We start from the raw sequence: 21,858 nt of genomic DNA, 5'->3' as shown, positions 1-21,858 counted from the left end.
ATGGTACATGAAACAAAATAAATGGATAACAAATGAGACCACTGAATGAATGATTGTTTGAATAAATGATTGTGCATAGCCTTGTCTTTAAAGAAAATGTTTCTGAAGATGCCAGTGTTAGATAGCTTGATATACTGTGCTCTGGATATTTTAAATGTGTAACTGATGACTCATCTGGCCTCCAAAGGGAGTGAGAATATAAATATAACAAACGTGGAGAAGAGAGTGCTTCTAGAGCACTGCTTAGAAAACCTCGGGGAGTACTAGGTGGGCTCGCTGCCCTGGTACCTGCCTCCCCCACGGCTCCTTCCCGCCAGTGTAGTGTGGGCCTTCTGTTTTCACAGCCTGAAGCTTGTTGCTGATTTCTAAGCAGCATCTTTTTCATCTTTTAGGCTTTATAAGGATGTGATCTTTTTGCTTTCCTTTTTCTCTCCGTTTCAGGCTGAATGATTTTTTTCAGCCTTACATGTCAAAAAGCTTCGCTGCCTTCAGACCTCTGAGTCACAGGCAGTGAGTGACTCCACCAGCTTTCTGCCCCAGGTCCCACATGCTTCCAAAACTGCACACATTTGCTGGATGAATTGATGGCGTGGAGGAGGATGCCAGATAGAGGGGGCCTTCCCACTGCTGTGAGGGCTGCCCGTGGCTCCCCTCCCACCCCGGCCTTCAAGGGCCACAGCGTGGTGTTTCAAAGGGATGAGAAATCCTGCCCAGGACTTGTTGCCAATGGTGCCAGAGATTAAGGGCTCCCCACAGAAGATAGTCTGCCTCCTACTCCCCACAATATAAATTTGGAAACCAGGGATGAGTTATGCATGGATTCTTTTTAGATCTCCTGGTATAGTTGCAAGAGGGACGCATAATTTAATATGGAGGCGAAACACCTGCTTTATGTATTCAGAGGATGAAGCATCTAAATCACCCAGACTAGTCCCCAGGTAATCGGTCCTCAGTAAGTAATGGCCCTTACCGGTGTAATTATTATGAAACAGATGATGGTAATGAAGACAAAGAAGAGTCTGTGTGTTCTACGTTTGACATCTCATTCATTATCCCTGCCCTAAAGCTTTTACTAAATTTCACATTTAAAAGATAAGGGAAAAGAGACTATAGTGAAATCATTAGTAGATTATATGATAGTGCAGCTGCAATTATTCTCATTCTCTTATCATCTAAATCAGTATCTAGCCTTTCCTAGATGCTTTTTTTTTTTTTCACATGTTAGGCTATGGTGTGGCTCTCGATGGGAAAGGTACAAGGTTTAATACTTTGAGAAAAATAATCAAAACTTTAGATAACCTCAGACTTCAAATTGTCTATGTGCTGATGTTTTTATAAAATTGTCTGCCATTTGGGTCTTCAGTGAAGCTACTCTAGGCTAAATGTGTTTCTGTGTGAAGTCTTAGCGCTCTTATAATTTCCCTCCAAAAGTAACGGGGTCTGGCTTTTAGTTAGAAGACCTACTTTGTGGATAGCATGACTGTATTCTCAGAGTACCTGGAAGTTGGGAGCACAAGTACTGAGAAGAAACCCCAGCCGTGATTTGGTTTCTAGGTGACACGCATAGAGCAACCTTGAGTAGGAAACTACATAATTAGCCCACTCTTGATGGGAACTCGTCATAAGTAATACTGAAGCAGCTTGTACAGAAAAATTGGAGCAGACAGCTTTGTGATTCCGCCCAGTTGCGGCTTCCTGTTTCTAGCACAGTTGCCAGGAATGAATAAGTAGACTCTGGTAAAGAGGGATTTGTGTGGAATGGTGTCTTGGGGATATGTAGTGGCTTCAGGTAGGGGAATGATATTTAGATTTGTAGTTTTCTAAATTGTTAAGGGCTTTTGACTTGGAGGAAAAATGGATCTCTTCTGGGGGGGAAAGTTGTGTCGCTTGAGAATTTTATGATGATATTGGTATTTCAGTGGTAAAAGAATTCGCTTGCCAATGCAGGAGTTGCAGGAGATGCCAGTCTGATCCCTGAGTCAGGAAGATCCCCTGGAGGAGGAAATGGCAATCCAGTATTCTTGCTATCCAGTATTCTTGCCTGGAGAATCCCATGGACAGAGGAGTCTGGTGGCCAGCTGCCCATAACATTGCAAAGACTCAGACCTGACTGAGCATGCATACACACCTCATTCTTAAGATGGGGTCGTGATGTGGGTCGGAGAAGAGTACACATATTTGAATTATGCTGGTCACTGGAAATGCTAACGATGAATAAGATGCAGGATGCCACAGGAAGGATACTGATGAGCAAACCTTTAGTCCTTAGCTTCTGTCTCTGTTAAATGGGAATGACAGTGCAGACCTTCTGGGGTTGTCGTGAGGAATAACAATAATGTGCATGACAGATCTTATACAGTATCTGAACAAAACTTGCTCAATACATGGCGACTCATCATAGGAGTTACAGCCACAGTGGTCACTCTGATAGTTTTCTACAGTGACAATAATAAAAATAGCAGAAATAAAATAGTAACATCCAGTCATTCTATGTTCACTAAGCAGGAGACATGTTAAAGCCGTAGTAACATTACTGGGCATGTGAAAGCTTTATAGCCATCATTTTAATAATGGAAATAGCCTTTTGAAGTAAGATGCTGTGATCACCCCATTTTAGATTTACTTGTGGTAGTGATGGTGGTGGTCATTAAAAATAAGAATGTTGTAACAGTGTTTTTATCACTCAGTGTCGTCGACACAGGCATAGTATGAGCAGCAGGATTATATGCACACCAACTTTCCCAAGCTCTTTGAGAAAGCACCACAGTCCTTAGAACCTCGATGTTGTCTTCTGATCTCTTTCCCAGATCTTTGACTCAAGTAGAAGAACCATGTGACCACAGCCACATTCTTCAAAGATTGTCTATCAGAGTTCACCATTCTAGTAAGATTCTCAACTAATGTGTCTGCAGTGCCTACTGTGCACAAGCACTCAACTAGACACTGAGGATCTAGAGATGAGTGTATTGCGGTCCCTGAACTTGTTTGAGAACTACTGGCATAGAATGATGGGAGGCTAAGTGAATTACAGTACAGTGCAGCATGCGCTGCAATCTGCAGGTAATTTTGCAATACATGGAAAGTAAAATGTTCCTATTGTGATGGGAAGGCCATAAACCTACTGCCGTGGTTGGGGGGAAAAAACCAGGGTTTATTTCAGACTGATCTAATCATGTGAAATAGGTATATTAGGAGGACTTTAGTTTATTAAATACTCCTTGTATGCAATGCATTGAAAACAGTTAATCAAGATAATACTCATCAGAACAATGTGTGGTAGGGAAAATTCCTAAGGATTTTCTGGATGGGAATGATATATATATATGGTTTAGAATTATATGGGTTAGAATGTGATATTTGGAGTCAGAAGTTCCATGATTAACACTAAGTCACTAAAACTTTGATTTGTTGAGTCACCAACTCAATGAACATGAGTTTGAGTAAAGTCTGAGAGACAGTAAAAGACAGGAAAGCCTGGCACGCTGCAGTCCACGGGGTTGCAGAGTTGCACACAACTTAGCAACCAAACAACAGCAGCATCTGTTGAAATGTAATAGTCTCCCTGCTCTATCTTTGCCGTACTTCCATAGATTTAAGTGCTATATAATTTATAAAATGCGGTATAAGCTTGAAAGTGCTACCTAACACGTGTTTTTATGACACGTATCTGGAAAGATCAGGGAAGATTTTGTGGAAAGATTTTTTTTTTTTTTTACATATATTGAGCTTTAATCATAGAATTTGTGTATGGAGAAGAAGAATCTGTGCGGAGGAGGTCAGAAACTTTCCAATTTCTTCCCCTGCAAATGGGGTAGGGTCATCACAGTGAGGCTTCTCCACATGGTGGGGAGCATGGCGTAAGTAAATACATGTAAATAGGAAAGCTTAGGACTGAGTTACTTGGGGTATATCTAGTCGTTAGTAGGAAGCCGTTCAACAGTAGGCAAAAGAGCAGCATGACCAGAGAGCTCTCTTGAGACTGTTCTGCCTGTAGTTGATAGGATGCCCTGGAAATCAGAGGAGCAGAGTGAGTTAGGAGGCTACAGTTAAAAGATCCTGAACTTGGTTAGAGGCTGTAGGAGTAGAAAGGAGGAAGTGGGTATAATACAATGATTCACTCTCCAGAGAGTGTTTCATCTCTCAAGCTCTTCTGACACCTGCATGGCCAACACTGATTCAAAAGAACTTTGAGGAAGTGTCATAGTAGCTGGTATCCTCCACTTACTGCAAAATAGAGCCAGAACATGACATTCATTTAGATCTTTCCAAGTATAGGCCTTGATGTGCCATGTTCACCTTTTAATGCATTCTACGCTACTGCCACAGTAAATCATTCCTCATTTCATGACCATGTCTAACATTTTCCTTATGCTATTTCTTCTATCTGAAACACAAATTCCAACACATGTAGAATGTTCTCATCCTTCAATTGCTAGATAAATAGTCATCTCCTTTGTTATTGGGCTTCCCTGGTATATGCCTGCAATGCAAGAGACCCTGATTCAACTCCTGGGTCGGGAAGATCCCCTGGAGAAGAATAGGCTACCCACTCCAGTAGTTTTGGGCTTCCCTGGCGGCTCAGCTGGTAAAGAATCCGCCTGCCATGCAGGAGACCTGGGTTTGATCCCTGGGTTGGGAAGATCTCCTGGAAAAGGAAAGACTACCCACTGAACTCTTCTGGCCTGGAGAATTCCATGACTGTACAGTCCGTGGCATCACAAAGAGTTGGACACAACTGAGCGACTTTTACTTTCCCTTTCCCTGGCTATAGGCTCTCCACCTCCACCTCCAGCGTTAGAATTTCTGTCTCCTTCCCAGCTAACCTGTTTGCCAAAATCAATATATGCAAAAATTAGGCTTTACTCAGTAATCAGTACTAACACTGAGACTTTTCAGTCCACTGGGGTATCAGATTCTTATGAAGGAACCTGATGGCTTTTGGACTGTATTCGAGAACCCTTATGATCAGACTCATCCCTCTTATGATACCTAATGTTGGTGAGCTGGTGCTGTTGTCAGACTGTTCTGCGTTGTCACACAATCCTGTCAAGAAAGACTATTTCTGGTGACAAACTGAAAATTATACCAATTAATCTATCGAAGTTGTTAGACAAAAAAGAAGTCATTCAGGATAAAAGTACCTCCACAATATCAATGTTTTTCTCTGAAAACAAAGGAAGACACTTCTTCCTTTTTCAAAGGAAGACACTTCTTCCTTTTTCAAAGGAAGACACTTCTCTGCTCTCAATCATACTGGCTTTTCCATGGGTTGCTTTTGTAGCCAAATCCCTAAACACAAAGCAGTCCATTCCTTGAAGATAAACCAGTGAGTGGTAGATTCTATCGAACAATGCCCTTTGCTGTATAATCTGGGAGAGAGGGGTCCCTACCTTTTCACTTACTGTTGGCCTTTTAAGAGTCTAATAACAGCTTCAAAAAATTGTTGTATTAATGCACAATTTCAACAAGCAGCTTCCTTTGTTATAGATTCCTCATGCTTCCTGGTGGGTAAATAAGTTCGTGTTCTAGTACTATATGTTGATAGGTTTCAGCTTGGGAGTGTTCTAAGCAAACACCCCCACCCCTCAATTATCCCCCGGCACACCCTGTCACTCCCACACTGTTCCTGTAGGACAGAGTTACTACCCACATTGGTGAGTGTAAGATTTGCAGCTGCCCACTTGGACTGACCTTCACTTTCGTCCAGCTAATTGCAAATGCTTGTTAGTAGGAATTGACCAACTGGGCAATGAATCAGCCAGCAGCCCTTGCTTTCAGTGCTTTTCCAATTTGCTTGTGTACTTATTTCCCATTTAGCAGGTGCAAAATGTCATTGAGCATTTTGCTTTACTTACTTGGCATTTTCTGGACAAAGAGTAGTATTGAGGATCCTTTACTCTTTATTTAACATTCATGTTTCTATTTCTGTGAAATGCCAGTTCAATGCTGTTTGTCTATATTTTATTACACTGCCTTTTTTTCTTATTGATTTAGAGGAGTATTTGATATCTTCTTGATATGGATTCACTATTGACATATGTTGCAGATAGCTTCTCCTACTTTGTAGATTAAGCCCTTGGTTTTAATGTGGTCAAATGTATTATTATTATTATTATTTTTACAGTTGGGAATTTCTGTCTTCCTATCCCAAGATCATAAAGATATCAAGCTGTAACTTTTGTTGTTTTATATACTTAAGTAGTCAATCTGGTTTTGACTTTTGTATATTCTTTTTTTAACAGATGAATAATTGTCATCACTATTTATTAAATGGCTTTTCTGCTCCCCTTAGTTATCTTCACCATCACTCGGGCCTGGATTATATTTCTGTACTTCGTGGGCCTGGTTCTGTGTTCTCTACTCTGTTTCATTGGTCAGTTTGTATACCCCTGTCCCACTCCAGTACTCTTACCTGGAAAGTCCCATGGACGGAGGAGCCTGGTGGGCTGCAGTCCATGGGATCGCTGAGTCAGACACGACTGAATGACTTCACTTTCACTTTTCACTTTCATGCACTGGAGAAGGAAATGGCAACCCACTCCAGTGCTCTTGCCTGGAGAATCCCAGAGACGGGGGAGCCTGGTGGGCTGCCGTCTATGGGGTCACACAGAATCGGACACGACTGAAGCGAATTAGCAGCAGCAGTGCTAAATCCACACTGTCTTAATTAAGATTTCTTTATAATGAATCATGATGTCTAGTAGATCAAATTTCTCTACGTTATTTTGCTTCAAGAGTATCTTGGCTTTGTTTGGCTTTTACCCTTTCATGTGCCATATAGAATGAACTTGGAAAGTTCCGCAGAAATTTTCTTTGAATTAACATTGAAATTGCCTGAACCTATAAGTTAATTTAAGAAAACTGACCTTTGTCTGATACTGAGTCTTCCTTCTATAAATCTGGACCATTTTTTAAATTATTTGGATCTTTCGTGTCTTTCAATAATGTTTTGTAATTTTTCCATAAATAACATTTTAAAAAATCATTAGTTCTGAAAAATTGCTGTAGGATTTTTCATCATGTTCATTTATGGTTATAGATTAAAATCAGAATCTACCTCATCCCTTATCTGTTGAAAGGATCATATAATTGTTTCCCCTTACCCTGTTTAGGTGACTAATTACACTGATTGGGTCATAGAAGTTAAAACAACTTTGTATCCCTGATATAAGTCAATTTTTCTTCCTTGCTTCCTTCTTGCCTTCCTTTCTTTTTCTTTCTCTATTTCTGTTTTAACTTCATAATTCTGCTGTTATTATTATTGGTTTTCTTCTACCTTTGTTTAGATTTAGTTTTTTATTTTGGGGAGTGCCTAAGGTGGATGACTAGCTCATTAGATCAGTCCTTTTCCTTTATATTACCCTTAATTCACTACATTTTCCATAAGATGTTTTAGTACATTGGCATCCTATAGCATTTGATATGCAGTATTTTTATTAACATTTAAATAAATGTTAATAAATGTTTTTTTAGGTTTTTAAATGTTTTTAATGTTTTAAATGTTTTTAAATGTTAAAAAATGTTTTTTTAGGTTTTTAAAAAAAATATGATGTCTGATTATATGTTAGATTAATTTATTGTATAAACCTGGGGTCCAAGATGATATATTTAACCTTATGAACAGGCATCAGGTCAGTTGTTAAACAGAAACAGGGTAGGTAAGATAGTCAAGTTGGTGATGCCTGTCCGTTAATCATTTATGCATTGTTAATAAAATTACAAGAATAAAATCAAAATAAATAAATAAATAAATAAAACTTTTTACAAAAATTTATTTTGTGATTTGTTTGAGCCAAGAGTTATTTAGAGATTTAAAAAAATTTTTTTTCCAAACTTTGGGGATTTTTACCGTTTCTGTTACTGATTTCTAGTTTAATAAAATAATGCCTAGGAAAAGTTGTATAATAAATATTCTTTTAAATTTATTTTAGCCTAAAATGTGGTCAGTATTTTGCAAATCTTCTCTATTTGCCTGGAAACATGTGTTTTCTAATTGTTGGATATGTTTCTAGCTGTATTCAGTAGATAAAGTTTGCTAGTTATGCTTTTCAAATATTTTATACCTTTGCTAAATTTGTGCAAATTTACCCTATCAATAAGTCAATATGATCAGCTTATAACCTCCCTTTTGGATAGTGGATTTATTATTATTTTAAAATATCTACTTGAGTTTCTTTAAACTCTCCACATGGTCTCTTTAAGTTACCTATCTGATAATCTTAATATCTGAAATCTTTGTAAGTCTAAATCTGTTCTTTCTCATGGTGGCCTGTTTCATTAAGTCTCCTTAATGATGACCTTGTGTTTTTGCTGAAATTAAATAATGGGAATTCTGACAGTCAAAACCAGGGGGTATTTTCTTCCGGAAAGAGTAGACTTTGCTTTTGAGTAGAGCCAAAGAGTTCTTTGGACTTGGGACTACTTTGGTTCCTTCCGAGGGTCCTTTTGATTCCAGATTTTCATGTTCTGTGATCTCAGACCTGAAAACGTTATTTTTCCTCTGATGTCCCTGGATTTCATTTTCCTACAGTCCACTTTCTGGTGTTGGTTGACAGGATTTTGCTTGATGGTTTGTGGTTTGTTTTGCTCTTGTGATTTTTCTCACATTCTTGTATGTCTGTGATTCATTTAAAATGTGATGGTTAGAATTTATCAGACACAAGAATATTGCAACAGGAGGGCCCACTGGAGTGAGTGCTCTGTGTGCAATACTGGTGGAAGTGCGAACATTTTAATACAGATTTTGATTGCATTGATTTCCTGCTTTAAATCCTCCAATATCCTTCAGATTTAATAGCAATCTCTTTAGCGAAAACATTAAGGCCCAACAGTCACATCTCTTCCCACCTCTCTTACTTCTTTCTCTCTACTTATCCATATGACCCGCTACTCTTCTATACCAAAATGTTTACAGTTTCCTGAATATGACACTTTTTAAAGACTCTACTGCTTCAGAGGCTTTTTACTATTTATCTATCAGGATACTTCAGCTTTTGAGTTTCAGAGCACAGATTATATCCTTTTTAAAGTGTTTTCTAAATCCAAAGACTAGCATAAGTGCCCTCTTCCAAATTCCCATAACCTTTATTTTAGCTTTTACAGCACTGCACTACTTTCCTTGCTTGGTTTTGTGTGTGTCTGTGTGTGGTTTTGGTTTTTGGTTTGTTTGTTTGTTTGTTTGTTTTTCATGTTCTTTCCCACTAGGCTCTGAAAGAAAAGGCTTTATTGCTTGCTTATTTATTTACTCTTCTATTTCCAATGCATAATATTTTGGGTGATCAAATATGCAAATCTCTTAGTTTTGAAGGGTATTACAGAATACTTTAGACTGGGTGGCTTATAAGCAAAAGAGATTTATTTCTCACAGTTCTGGTGTCTGGAAAGTCCAACATCAAGGCCCCAACAGATTCACTGTCTGGTGAGAGCCTACTTCACTTTTTCTGGAGAGCAATCTTGTTATTGTGTCCTCACGTGGCAGAAGGGACAAGGGAGCTCTTTGGGGGCTCTTTTATAAAGGCCCTAAAGGTCGTTGTTGAATGGAGGCAAATGTAAAAGAAAAGGAAGGAAGAAGGGATTCTTGGAACTGAATGATGAAATCAGACTCACCTTTCTAACAATAGTCCTGTGTAAAACTTATTTCACATCTTTATACTTGTATTTACTCTTCTGCAAGAAAGGGGAAATAGTCCATCAACTTCAAAGTGAGGCTAGCAGTAATAAACTCTCAAAAGGCTTAAACTTATGTAATTATTTAAGATTGACTAAGCACCTTCACAAATAGAATTTCATTTATCATCTACTGAGAGTGCCAGGTAGTGAACAACTCCATACTTTTTTGAACTAACGCTCAGGGTGACCAAGAGCAGCAGTTAGTGAGTGGCGTTCGGTGGGCCTGGTGACTCCAAATTATTTCAGTCTGCGTTTACTGAGGCTCCACTATGTGCAAGCTGCCTATGCAGGTACCCAGCTACTGAACTCATCCAATGAAACTAAACTACACTTATTTTTCACTGGTCTCTTCACCCTAAAATTACAATCATGATGCCTAATACCTTCCATGCTACGTAACTCTCACCCACAGCAATTAGAAGTGACAGAACAAATCAATGGAAACAATCCATTCAACTGTATCATCTTTATGAATTGAGCTCTTGCTTGAGAGTTTGGCTGAGTAATTAAGTGTGGCTTTCACTTAAGGGTTCAATCAGTTATGTTTATTTCCTTCTTATTGGATTAACTCATGAAAAATGAAGAATCATGGCAGGGCTCATATGGCCGCATTGAAAGTCCTGTAAAACAGCAGATGTAGATTATAGCACAATTGATTTAACCCCTGTAGTTGAATTGATTGTCCAGATGGTGAAAATGGCAAGACAGAATAACAATGATCATTATACATCTCGCATTATGTGGTGTTTTTCATCTTGTAAAACTTCCACTCACATAATATCAAGATGACTAAACTTGTAAAATTGAAAGGTATTTCAGAGATAAGGAAACAAATTAGTTAGAAAAAAAAATTGTTAGTTAGCTCTTGTCTGGCTCCACACTAAATGGTCTCCCTGACTGCGGTTGACCTTGCTGACATGAGAGTGTTCTAATTGCAAATTTAACTTGCTTTCTCTATTATGTAAAACTTACTTCCCTTCATTGAAATGACTTAACATTCAAATACTATAACATTTTTTTACAGGCATCTCATGGTTTAGCTCCTCCTTGCTTCTCCAACCTTAATTTTAACCATTTTCCTTTCACCCTGGCAAGTGTTCCTGTCAGGCTTCCGTATCATTCTTTACTCACACTGTTTCTTTTGTTTGCTTGTGTTCAATGTCAGCTCAAAAATTTTTTGTTTAGTCACTAAGTTGTGTCCGACTCTTTGGCAACCCCATGGATATAGCCTGCCAGGCTCCTCAGTCAGTGGGATTTCCCAGGCAAGAATATTGAAGTAGGTTGCCATGTCCTTTTCCAGAGGATCTTCCTGACCCAGGGATCAAACCCACATCTCCTGCATTGGTAGGTGGGTTCTTTACTGCTGAGCTAACATTACTTGCTTTCAAAAGCATTTGCTAACACTTCTTGCTCTTCCCCAAAAGACTTTTTCCATGGTCTCCCCAGTCTCTATAGTTCTCTATCAAAAGAGAGCACTTTTTTTTGGTAAATCTCCTTCTCCTTACTGGACTCGGTGCCCATTTGTTTCTGTTTTGCTTGCATCTGGCATAGTTTCAGGCAGATAGCAGGCACTTAACATATTTATTGAAAACGTTAATGCATGAATGAATAATATATAATGCTCTTTATGCTACCTCACTTTAACTGAAATCGCTGTTACATATTCATAGTTCTTCACAATTGATCAGATGTGTTTGTGCCTCTTACTCCATCTAAGCACAGAAATAACATGAGGTGCAAAGGCAGGCCAGGCCCTTGTTTACAACGCTGAATAGGGAGGCTCAGGAAAGATAAAGGTCTGCCTCCAGCTTGGTGACCATATGACGTCACTTGAACCTGAGAATATGTATGTTCTTGCTGTGAGTGCTCTAAATCTGACCATTTTAGCTCTTCTTGGGCAAGGGATATCCCCCAGTGATTGAAATGACTTGAGATAAGAAAGCTTAGAATAATAGGTTCTAAAAAAGTTTGAAGAATTCCAAAACAGTATTAAAAACTTTTGTTCTGTACTCTTCTCAGCTCATTTTATCTTGGCATTGAGGCATTTAGTCTGTTGTACTTATTAAAAGCATCAAAAGCAATTATAGAAATTATTTATTATAATTTATATTATATTATATTTATAATATATGTTTATTATATTATAAATTATAATTTATATTATATTATAAATATAATAAAATGTTTATATTAATTAACTTTATAATATAATTATAATAAACTTAATTTATAATAATTAAGTTTACTATTCACTTACTTTTTGAGTGAGTTTTTTATTCACTCACTTTGTACAGAGCATCATGTTGACTGGTATATGTGTTTTCTAAACTCCCAAAACCAATTTTTCTCATAGGCACTCTTTTCCTCACTTGATAGTTGAAGTTGAATTTCAGAGGAAATATAATACCTTGCACAAGCCAAATAGCTCGTGAATGGCTGAGCCAGAACTTCACCCCTCTGAAGGGAGCTGGTTAACACATTGGCTTCGTCTGAAATTTTAGAGGTTACGTGCCAGGAACTGAGTTTCTCTTTGATGACTTAGATCCCAGAGAACCTTTTCCTGGCATGACTTTGATGAATTGCTATCTGGTATTTGTAAACTGCCTAATAGTATAGATTAGATATAAAATACCAATATCTCCTTCCTGATTTGGTTATCCTGAACATTTTGTGAAGTCTTAGTGCCTCAGGAGAGATCAGCTGTCCTGACAGTATTGCTTGGAGGAATTCAAATTAGATCAAGTCAGTCCCCAGCGTGTTGCCGTGTTCCCGTTCAGCCTGGCTGCCTCACAGAATACCGCACTGTGAGCTTGTTCGACGGAATCTTGGTCTCCTTGTACTTGCATTCAGAAATGCATAACATTCCCTCCATGCACTCCGTTTCGTAAGGTACATGGTCTGGTATACATGCTTAAGGATTTGAAAGGACAAGGCTTTTGGAGCAGCATGGTCCTGGGCTCAAATCGCAGTCATGCCACTTAACAGCTATGGGGTACTGGGCAGATGACTTAAATCTTTCTAAGCCTCAGTTGATTCATCTGTGAAATTGAGCAACATAATTAGCTCACAAAGTCATTGTAAAGAAAAAGTAGTATAGATATAGCTAGAGATCCATCTCACTATGTATATGCCCACATGTAGTGGATGTTTAACATATACTATCATTCCTCTGTATTTAAAAATATTTAAAATAATGACAATATTTTAAAACATTTATAAATGAGAAAAGAAAATATGTTGCCTATACTCCCACCACACAAATTAAACAACCGCTCTAAATTTTAGTGTATTTTCTTCTTGTCATTTTTCATGTGGCTATGTTTAAAATCTGCCTTTCACTTAGTATTGCATTATAAGCATGAGATTTTATAGACATTTTCTATCCAGCAATTCAGTCATTCCACTTCTACGTATTTACTGAAGAGAAATGAAGCCATATGTCTACGTAAGTCCACAAAGACTTGCGCTCAAATGTTTCAGATCAGATCAGATCAGATCAGTTGCTCAGTCGTGTCCGACTCTGTGACCCCATGAATCGCAGCACGCCAGGCCTCCCTGTCCATCACCAACTCCCAGAGTTCACTCAGACTCACGTCCATCGAGTCAGTGATGCCATCCAGCCATCTCATCCTCTGTCGTCCCCTTCTCCTCCTGCCCCCAATCCCTCCCAGCATCAGAGTCTTTTCCAATGAGTCAACTCTTCGCATGAGGTGGCCAAAGTACTGGAGTTTCAGCTTTAGCATCATTCCTTCCAAAGAAATCCCAGGGCTGATCTCCTTCAGAATGGACTGGTTGGATCTCATTGCAGTCCAAGGGACTCTCAAGAGTCTTCTCCAACACCACAGTTCAAAAGCATCAATTCTTCAGCGCTCAGCCTTCTTCACAGTCCAACTCTCACATCCATACATGGCCACAGGAAAAATCATAGCCTTGACTGGTTTTATTTACAATAGCAAAATGGTGACAATATCCAGATATCCATCAACAGGGGATATGGATAAAGACATTGTGATATATCCATACAGTGGAATACTACTCAGCTACAGAAAGGAATAAGCTATTTTTTAAGTTATTTATTTTTAACTGAAGGATACTTGCTTTACAGTACTATGTTTCTACCAAACATCAACATGAATCAGCCACAAGTTTACCCATGTCCCCTCCCACTTGAAGGAATAAACTATTGATACATACAATAATATACAACAACAAATCTCAAAATAAGTATGCCAAATGGAGGAAGCTGGACAAAAAGGGGTGCTTACCATATAATTTCATTTATGCGAGATTCTAGAAAACTCAAATCAATCTGTAATAAAAAAAAAAAAGCAGAAAAGTGGTTGCTTAGGGATGAGAAGAGGTGAGGAGGAAAGATTACAGATGTTCACAAGGAAGCTTTTTGGAGTGATGAGTATGTTCAATATCTTTACTGAACTGATGGCTTCACAGAAATTTACATAGCTCAAAACTCATCAAATTGTACTCTTTAAATACGTGTAGTTTATTATAGAGCTTTGCTGGTGGCATCATTTATACATTTAAAAATTGTAAAAATAAAAATTATGTGTGTTGGTAAAAAATTTCACTAAAGAATGAGACTATCCCCACTCATTTATATATAGATTGCTTTCAGAATTTTGCTGTCATATACAACATTGCAATGGACATCTTCAACAAAAAGATATCATATATTATTTGCTTTATCTTAAAATCTACTAATGATGAAATCATCTTTTTTTGGGCAGGAATGACACAGAAAAATATTTATAGTTCACTCCTTATAGTTTAAGTGTTCTTATAAGGGAACTGTCAGAGAAGGCAATGGCACCCCACTTGAGTACTCTTGCCTGGAAAATCCCATGGATGGAGGAGCCTGGTAGGCTGCAGTCCATGGGGTCGCGAAGAGTCGGACAAGACTCAGCGACTTCACTTTCACTTTTGACTTTCATGCATTGGAGAAGGAGATGGCAACCCACTCCAGTGTTCTTGCCCGGGAGAATCCCAGGGATGGGGAAGCCTGGTGGGCTGCCGTCTGTGGGGTCGCACAGCGTCAGACATGACTGAAGCGACTTAGCAGCAGCAGCAGCCAGTACTCTTGCCTGGAAAATCCCATGGATGGAGGAGCCTGGTAGACCGCAGTCAATGGGGTCACAAAGAGTCGGACACTTACTGAGCGACTTCACTTTCACTTTCATGCATTGGAGAAGGAAATGGCAACACACTCCAGTGTTCTTGCCTGGAGAATCCCAGGGACAGAGGAGCCTGCTGGGCTGCCGTCCATGGGGTCACACAGAGTCGGACACGACTGAAGTGACTTAGCAGCAGCAGCAGCAGCATAAGGGAACTGTGTGTATAGTTGATTCGCTAGTTACATTTTAAAAATGATTGTAATTACTGGTTTGGGGTACCACCATTTGGGTAATGGATAAGAATAGTAGCATAGAGGAAAGTGAGTTACAAATATTAAACCAAGAGTCTCAAGCAGGAGACCAATAAAGATGGAATTTTAAATCTCCAGGCAATGGAATTTTAACCCTCTCTGGGTTTCAGGAGCCCCATGAACTACCCCTGTCGATTTGTGTGTGCATGTGTGCAAAGCTGCTTGTCATGTCTGAGTCTTTGAGACCTGTTGTTGTTGTTTAGTCGCTAAGTTGTTGTTGTTCAGTATCTGATTTTTTTGTGACCCCATGGATTGCAGCACTCCAGGCTTCCCTGCCCTTCACCGTCTCCCTGAGTTCACTCAAATTAATGTCCATTGAGTCAGCAATGCCATCCAACCATCTCATCCTCTGCCACCCCCTTATCTTCCTGCCCTCAGTCTTACCCAGTTCACTTCAGCTCAGTTCAGTCACTCAGTTGTGTCCGACTCCTTGTGACCCCATGTTCTGCAGCATGCCAGGCCTCCCTGTCCATCACCAACTCCCAGAGTTTACTCAAACTCATGTCCATTACATTGGTGATGCCATCCAACCATCTCATCCTCTGTCGTCCCCTTCTCCTACCGCCTTCAATCTTATCCAGCACCAGGGTTTTTTCCCAGTGAGTCACCTCATTGCATCAGGTGGCCAAAGAATTGGAGTTTCAGCTTCAGTATCAGTCCTGCCAATGAATATTCGGGGTTGATTTCTTTTAGGATTGACTGGTTTGATCTCTTTGTCCAAAGGACTCTCAAGAGTCTTCTCCAGCACCATAATTCAAAAGCATCAGTTCTTTGCTGCTCAGCCTTCTTTATGATTTAGTTCTCACTTTCGTACATGACTACTGGAAAAACCATAGCTTTGACCATATGGACCTTTGTTGGAAAGTAATGTTTCTGCTTTTTAATATGCTGTCTAGGTTTGTCATAACTTTTCTTCCAAGAAGCAATTGTCTTTTACTTTCCTGTTTGCAGTCACCATCCATAGTGATTTTGGAGTCCAAGAAAATAAAATCTGCCACTGTTTCCATTGTTTCCCCATCTATTTGCCATGAAGTGATGGAACTGGATGCCATTATCTTCATTTTTTGAATGTTGAGTTTTAAGCCAGCTTTTTCACTCTCCTCTCTCACTTTCATCAAGAAGCTCTTTAGTTTCTTTTCACTTTCTGCCATTAAGATGGTGTCATCTGCATATCTGAGGTTGTTAATATTTCTCCAGGCAATTTTGATTCCAGCTTATGCTTCATCCAGCCTGGCATTTTGCATGATGTACTCTGCACACAAGTTAAATAAGCAAGGTGACAATTTACAGACTTAATGTATTCCTAGTTCATTATTCTACATCCAGTTTCTAAATGTTGCTTCTTGACTCTCATACAGGTTTCTCAAGAGGCAGGTGAGGTGGTCTGGTATTCCCATATCTTTCAGAATTTTCCACAGTTTGTTGTGATCCACACAGTGAAAGGCCTTAGTATAGTCAATGAAGCAGAAGTAGATGTTTTTTCCTGGGATTTTCTTGCTTTTTCTATGATTTAGCAGATGTTGGCAATTTGATCTCTGATTCCTCTGCCTTTTCTAAATCCAGCTTGTACATCTGGAAGTTCTCAGTTTCATCCTGTTGAAGCTTGAAGGATTCTGCGGCTTGTTATGAACCATTCTGTGCAGTAGTCAATTACCCGGCTCATCCAGTCTCGTCTAGGTGCTTACTTTCCTTCTTAGTCAGTGATGTTTACTCTATAAGGAATGTATAAAAGGTGTTGCATGGATTTTTTTTACTTCAAAGTTCCCATTCATTTGTTCATTCAAAAAAACACAATGCTGAGCTTAGACTGAACACCAAACATTGGATTCATACTGGGCACAGAGCTCTGAATAATGCATAATTCCTGGCTTCAAAAGCTTACAGTAATTTTTGAGAAATCAGTAGGTAAACAATAAATTAGAATAGGGGATGATTGGCCCAACCAGAGGCATAAGCAATTGGGAAACCTATAGCAGACACATGGATCCCAGCCTCAAGCTTTAAGATAGGCTTTCTAGAAAAAGTACGCCTTAGCTGGTAACTGTAAAAGGAAGAGTTGGGTGATGAAACTTAGAGAGAGAGGGAAGAGGATGTTTCAGGAAATGTAAACAGCATGCAGAAGACACTTGAAGGAATGGAGGGCTTTCAAAATTCTGTGGGTGTGTCTGTGGCTATGATGTGTGGGAGTGAATGGCTAGGCCTACATACGCAAGCTGGTGCCCTTGGCCAAGGCTGCCCTGTTCAGAAGAGATAGGCAGGCTGACACTGTCCAGGCACGATTGGCGAGATTAGGGAGGTAAGAGTAAGGATGGCAGGGGGCACCGTCAGCAGGCCTGGGGCCAGGCCAGAGAAGGGTTGGACACTGATCTTGTGGCTCAGGCTACCCACAGTTGGCTGACCCCTCACTCCCCTTCTTCGACAGCAATGGAATGGACTTCATGTCTTCGGTTCAGACCCTAACAAGCCACCTGAGCTTTCCACCAGGATAGTGAGACAATCTGAGACCTTTCATGAACTAATGATGATGACCATATTGATAAAAGATTTCTTTTTAATGTTTGTTTCATATGAAAGACTTATAAGACATATCAGGGGTAAAAATATATTAAAAATATTCTGTAATGTATTTGTTTTCTGATAATGAAAGTAATAGATGCTAATTATAGAATAAGTAGTATCATCATTTAGGAGTTTTAATATGTGTATTATAGAAAAGTTGAAAATCATCAAAGTCTGAAGAAGAAAACAAACATTATTGACGAGGTGGCATAGTTAAATTTTTTTCCTTTTAGTATTGTCTCTCTGCACATCTCATTGTGTCTAAACCCTTATATATTTAATCAATGTCCTACTTATAGATAATGTCATTTCCAGCTGTTCCTTTTACAATTACTACATGGTAAGTCATATATATATATATATATATACACACACACACACACATATATATTAGCATACAAGATTTAGTTTGACATAAAGCGAGTTTATAAAGGCATAATCATTTGGATTAGACAAATGTCATAATTTTAAAGGCATGCATAAAATAACATATAGTTGACACATTTAACCACCCTGCCTCCTATCCCTGGACATTTAGTCCCTAAATTTTAGCCTCATAAATAACCTAAAACCTTAAGTCCTTCAATGTCTTTGGGCCTATCAATTATATGCTTCCAGTTATGACATATTTCAGCTTGGTAAAAAATGTTAGAATCTGGTAAAATCAATAAGCATCCTCCAACACTACAGCCAGTTATGTTAAGGGAAGGCAGGGAATCTGGTCATCTCATTTGAATATTGACCAGGTTTCAGCTTCCATATTTTTATACACATTATCTCACTTAATTTATACCTCAACTGTGTCAGGGGTATGCTAGCCCATCATACAGATGAAGAAACTAAGTCTCAGCGTGATTAAGTAAATTCCCAAGTTTATAGGCTGAATTGGAAGTAAAATTTTAACCAGAGTCTATCACATATCAAAGGTAATATTTTTCCATCTATACATGTCCTCTCACAAAAATCAATGATGGTGTTTCTTTTGTAACTCAGAAGCAAACTAGTGTCTCTTTTTAAATTAATGATCATAGTTAACAATCATTGACCATCACTATGTGTCAGGTACTGTTCTGAGTACTTTATAGGTATTAACTTATTTAATCCTCCAAATCTGACGGTATAGGGTCTATTATTGTACCCAATACACAGATGAGGAAACTGAGGCACAGAGAGATTAGCTATGTTACACAGAACTCTCGATTTAAGGGCAGAGAACGCAGGCCGCAAGCCTAGCCGTCTGCTTTGGAGTCAGCATTCTGAACTTCCACAGCGTTGTCTCTCAGAGCACAATTGTAACTTGTGCCAGAGAGCAAACAGTAGATGTTGTCTTACTGTATGTAGTAACATTGCATAACATTAAAAGCAGTGCAAGAATCAAGAACACAGATTTTGGAACCAAACTATGTCTGCTTGCATCCAGGATCTGCCACTTAGTAGCTGCATTGCCCTGTGGCAGGATACTTAATCTCCCTATTTCTGACCTCTTCATCCGTCACATGGAGATAATAGCAGCACCTTGTAAGGTTGTTATAGGAATAAGCATTTGTATAGCACTTTAAATAGTGCCTGGCATATACTTAACTGCTGTGTGAGTTTTATTAAATAGGTTGTAGTTTATGAGTTCTCTTCTGATTCCTCTCTCACAAACCACCCTCTCGGAAGCCATGTTCTCAATGGTAAGCCGAGGTGACCAGCACATCCACTGTCTGGCTTTTTCAAAGGCTTTTCCCACTATTGATGGCCCAGCGAAGATCTGGGCCCTGAGGCTGAGTAGTATCTTGTGTTTCTGTGAGATCTGCTTTAAAGGGAAGAGCCAGCCTTGCCAACTTTCCAAATTTAGCCATAACTGGGTCACCTAAAAAAGTAGTACACTGTTCCCTGAAGTAACCTTTTGCTTGCGTTAATTTTATATGAAGTGCTCCTCACCAAATCTTAGCACGTTCTGAATTTCATGAGTCACTGCTTCAGCAGAAAAGTGTGTGAAGAGTGCCTTTTCAGGACTGTTAGCAGACGTGGTGCAGTTCACTTCTGCTCTTGGTCAAGTCTGTATCTCTAGGGAATGATACTGAAAGGAAAAACAGACAGACAGGATCAGGTATGATTATTTTATTTTGGTCTTTCATACTGTAAAATCTTCAAGCCGGAATTTAGCTTTGAATGAGTTGAACTGAATCCCTAATATTGCTCACTAGCTGGTAATGGGCTCTGTGCTAGGTACTCCGAGTACAAACAAGAATTTGACCCTGGTTCTGCCTCGAAAGGCAGGACAGTCTCGTGTTGATCAGTCTCTGGAGAAACGCTTCTGAGGAGCCGTCTTCAGCTTGAAGTCAGAGGTTGATTTCCCAAGTCTGACTTGACACAATTGCATGAATCATTATCTGACTGAGGAGCCTCTCCTTATACATCCCAACTGAAAAAAAAAAAAAAAAATGTTTAGGGGGCCTAACACTTTGAGTCAAATGGAAAATGTGCAGTGAAGAACCATTCTCTTTGCAATGGACAAAGGATGTGTAAGAGGTAGGCGGCTAACACTTTGAGGTGGCTGACCAGAGGCCAGGACCCGTGTTAGTCATACGGTCATCTTACTCCAAGCTTGAGTCAGCCCTGTGGGGTGATTATATCTTTCAGGTGGTTGGGAACTGCTGTTTATCAATACTCTGAGGTGAGAATAACCTGATTAGGTCCAGAGCTAGGAAAGGATAGAACCCAGAATTACAACTTAAGTCTCTCTGGTTCTAAAGTTCATGCATTTCCCACTGTAGGAATTATTTCCTTAGAGGGATCATTTTAAGGGAAAAAAATGAATTTAATATCTTAGCAATCCTAAACCCAGAGTCTTCTTTAATAGAGGCACTGCCAGCATGAGGGGTTTCTTGAAGTTCATTGGCATCACCTTCCTGAAGAAATGGCCTCTCTTCTTTTATGATCCAATGGTTACTCACACCTTTTCTTTTGAGTGAGTCACTATAGCATATTTAGTTCGGTTTACACCAGTTATGCATCCAGAATTTGAGAGATTATTTGCCTCTCTCAGCTGTACATTGTGGAAGAAAGACAGGAGCTTTGGAGCCTTGTTGAGCTAAGTTCTGTCTATGTACATGCTTGGTGACTCTCAGATGGAGAGCATGATACCTTGCTTGTGAGGTTAGCATGACATAAAAAATGTTATTGTTAATTATCTGGATTATAGTTACAGCTGAATAAATTCTAGTCCTTCTCCATTCCTAGTGAGATATTTTGATGACCCACTGTTTGGGTGAAAGCAGCTCCTTTGAAGATACTTGCTAAGTACCCACAAGATCTTGCTGTTTTAGATGATTGAAGACTGAAGGGACTGAAAGTCTGAAGGTCCTACCCTTGATGCCCTTGGGTCCTGGATTTAAAGAAAGGATAAAGAAAAGTGGAAATGATTTACAGACAAATTAAATGCTTTAAAATATGACGTTTGCAGTAAATAGAATCCAGAGAAAGTAGAGATGGATACAGTGAGGCTTTAAGGAAGGCCTTTTGGGGAGGGGAGGTGTTTAATAGATCTGGGGCAGAAAGTGGGGGTTGGGGATAGAAGCTGCACAGGCAAAAGGGAGAACTTAAGCCATCGTTTGCTCCTATGACTTTCCCCTTCCCTTTGTACTTCCTCATTTCTACAGCAAGAACATAGAGTTCATTTTCCTTTTCCTCTCCGTTTCCCTTCCCTTGTACCTGTGCATCTGTTTTTCTTGATTATAGAAGCATGATAGCTTTTGTTATTTCTTTAAAATGTATGTGGAGTAAATAGAACTAATTTTTGGTGGGATTATTTCTTTTAGAGGTTTTTGAGCAGCTGCTCTCTTCCAGGTACTTTATGAAAGGTGACTTGGGATAGACAATGATCTAGTAGGGAAATTAAGACAAATGGAAAATAATCAATGCTTTAAGGAGAGAGCAGGAAAAGCACTGAAGAATTTCAGAGAATCTATGATGGGAGGGATGAGAGAGTTCTCATGAAGAGAGGCCTAACTTGAACTAGGGATTGAAAGATAAGATTAATAATTCTAAAATGTAAATACAAGTGCAGAAATGTGAAGCAAAATATATAATCAAAGATTACTGAGCAGTCCTATTTGCAGAAGCCACGCAAAGAAATTGTAGACCAGAAGCTTAGAAAGATAAGTTGTAGACGAAGGACCATAAATGTCACATTAAGTATGTGA

At 39.2% G+C, this 21,858-nt stretch overlaps 1 protein-coding gene across 22 annotated transcripts in view; it reads left to right on the top strand.

Annotated features, from left to right (window-relative positions):
* DLG2 (discs large MAGUK scaffold protein 2) overlaps positions 1–21,858 on the top strand; it is a 2,335,250-nt gene that overhangs the window by 1,037,143 nt on the left and 1,276,249 nt on the right. For 2 of the 22 annotated variants that reach the window (XM_086384632.1, XM_086384630.1), the window contains exon 1: positions 19,582–19,763. The exons of the other annotated variants lie outside the window; for them this stretch is intronic. In XM_086384632.1, coding sequence (XP_086240758.1) covers positions 19,728–19,763 — 36 coding nt within the window. In that variant the 5' untranslated portion in view covers positions 19,582–19,727. Of the gene's footprint in view, positions 1–19,581; positions 19,764–21,858 lie in introns of those variants that run through there. 22 annotated transcript variants of the gene reach the window in all.

The sequence above is a fragment of the Bos grunniens genome, chromosome 29, assembly GCF_055505025.1.
Source record: "Bos grunniens cultivar Pamir isolate PY7600 chromosome 29, Bosgru_T2T1.0, whole genome shotgun sequence".
In the NCBI taxonomy this organism is placed as follows: domain Eukaryota; kingdom Metazoa; phylum Chordata; class Mammalia; order Artiodactyla; family Bovidae; genus Bos; species Bos grunniens.
Note: the sequence above shows the minus strand (reverse complement) of the source record. Positions and strands in the feature narration are given on the sequence as shown.